This window comes from Apaloderma vittatum, unplaced genomic scaffold (assembly GCF_000703405.1).
Source record: "Apaloderma vittatum isolate BGI_N311 unplaced genomic scaffold, ASM70340v1 scaffold15264, whole genome shotgun sequence".
Taxonomy (NCBI): domain Eukaryota; kingdom Metazoa; phylum Chordata; class Aves; order Trogoniformes; family Trogonidae; genus Apaloderma; species Apaloderma vittatum.
In genome coordinates, this window is record NW_009712271.1 from 4,022 (window position 1) to 6,212 (window position 2,191).

Here is a 2,191-nt window from a genome sequence, read left to right on the forward strand (position 1 = left end):
CTGACCTGTGCCTCAGGATCGAAGGAGAAGAAACTCTTGCTGAGTAGCTGCCAGTATACTTGGACACGCAGTTTTAAATTTTTCTTCCACCTGTGATCCACCAGCTCAGATCTAGCACTGACAAGACTGCATCTGTCTTTAGATGAATAGATGAAACAGTTGCCTAAAACAGAGAAGGCACGGCTCCTGTGTCATACTGTACTGTAAAAGCGAGCTTGTTTCTAACCCCAGTGGTCAGGATGTCTGTTATGGTAGGACATGTCCTCTCTGCTTTTGGTTATCTGTATTTCACTGAAATCATGGTCTGAATTAATGTGAGATATTTATCTTAATGAGCTTTTTACTGCAGAATGCTACAGATGTTGGCAAGAGCCTTCTTTGCCAGTCGTGACTCAAAATGATTCCACTGATACTAAGCTTTGCAGGCTTCATGAATCAACAGAAGCATGTCCCTGTAGGGTTTTAAATTAACAGAACAATCATGATGTATTTTACAGAGCCTAATCTGGCATAATTGGATTACAGATATTTAACTGGACCAACGCCCTTCCGCTCCGATACAGCTAAAAGAAGGTTCTCAGAGCAGTCCAGCAGATGCTCACTGCTCTCTGCCTACCTTGTAAAAAGCAGGGTGCTACTTGGCACAACTGCAGTTGCCCAACATTTTTTTTTAGTTTTTGACAAGTGATTGTCATGTCTTTTGAGTTGCTAGATTGGTGGTAGTAATGACTTCAGGAAGAGTTTGTGTCATTCTTTTTGTTACTACCTGCTCAAAGCATCTTTTCTAGACCCACATAAAATCTGTGATGTGAAACAAGCAGAAGTGTAAAAGGTGACGAGTGTTAATATTGAAATACTTTGTGGTGGCCAAACATGGTAGCGTGTGTCTAGTTTACTTTTTCTTGGGTAGTTCTATTCTTATAGCTCTTTTAAGCACTTTCGAATTGCTTGTAGCAAGTTGTAGTGGTGCTTCAATCATTTATTGTTCTGGGTAACACGAGGAATACCAAACTGTTGCAAGATCATTTACAGTGATAATTAGCTGTTGCATGTTCAAATTTATTGAAGCTCTGTTAATCTCTTCCTCCAGATCAATTGCTTGATGAGCTGCATCTGAAATATTTAAGGCTTCACACTTATGCCATTGGAGATGGAGCCCAAAGCCAATAATCTCGTTTTTGGGTGTCAGCGAAGTTCAACGTCTGATGATGACTCTGGCTGTGCCTTGGAAGAATATGCCTGGGTCCCCCCGGGCCTCAGACCAGAGCAGGTACCAACTGTGCTTCTGCATTTTTGAAACAAGCCTTGTAAGGACTGTCTAAGGGAGTGATACGCTGCCTCTGCAAGCCTCACTACATTCTTCTAATGTATAAAACTTAAATTTGTCTAGAACATTTCTTGTTTTGTTTCCTATTCCAAGGAAGCTGGGTTTAGGGAGCTTAAAATCCTCAACACCGAAAGTTTTTATGTTCAGAAAAAAATAGTTTCCTGACAAGATTTTTCAATAAATACATGCTGCAGAGGTATGTATCATCAAGTCTAAAAGAAGTATAGACATTTGCTTTCTCTTTGAACTAAGTTGTAAGGTTAAATATTGCAGCTTGTGGCATTGTGCTGCTTGGCCCGTACTGCGTTGCATTTGTACAACTCTTTAAATAATGAGTTAGGCATCTGACATCTAGAACATGTATGTTACTACAGTGCACATAAATGAAGTTGTTTTGTCACTGTGACAAATATTAGTGTATTTTACACTTGTTTAAATAGTTGTATGCCTGCCATTTGTTCATGCCAGTATTTCTCTTCTACAGTCTCTAGAGCTGACACTCAGGGGTTGGTTGGGCTGTTCCTTCCCCTCTCCCTTTTCTTCTTGATCTTTTATAACATCATGGCAAGGGAAATAAAAGCAAAATTACTGACGAGCAAGTTGCTGTGGGAGATCAAAACAAAGCTCTCATGGTATTCATTTGCTCGGTGATATTGCAAGTGGGCTGAAGCTGCGTACATGGTGATATCCAGAGCTCGGGCTCCAGTGAGAAGCAGTCAGAGTAGCCGTGTAGCATCTCCTAATGGAGGCAGAGCAGCCCTCCTGCAGCTGGCAACTCGTACAGTCCATGGTTAAAAAGGTGCAGATGTTTATGTTGTGCTATGCAGAGATTTCCTTAATCACAGATGAAGTAACAAGTCAGCA

At 41.0% G+C, this 2,191-nt stretch overlaps 1 protein-coding gene across 1 annotated transcript in view; it reads left to right on the forward strand.

Moving 5' to 3' along the window:
• Window positions 1-1,138: 1,138 nt before the first annotated feature.
• PRICKLE1 (prickle homolog 1 (Drosophila)) overlaps window positions 1,139-2,191 on the forward strand; it is a 9,291-nt gene continuing 8,238 nt past the window's right edge. The window contains exon 1 of the mRNA XM_009867925.1: window positions 1,139-1,270. Within this exon, the coding sequence (XP_009866227.1) occupies window positions 1,139-1,270 (132 nt within the window). The remainder of the gene's footprint in view (window positions 1,271-2,191) is intronic.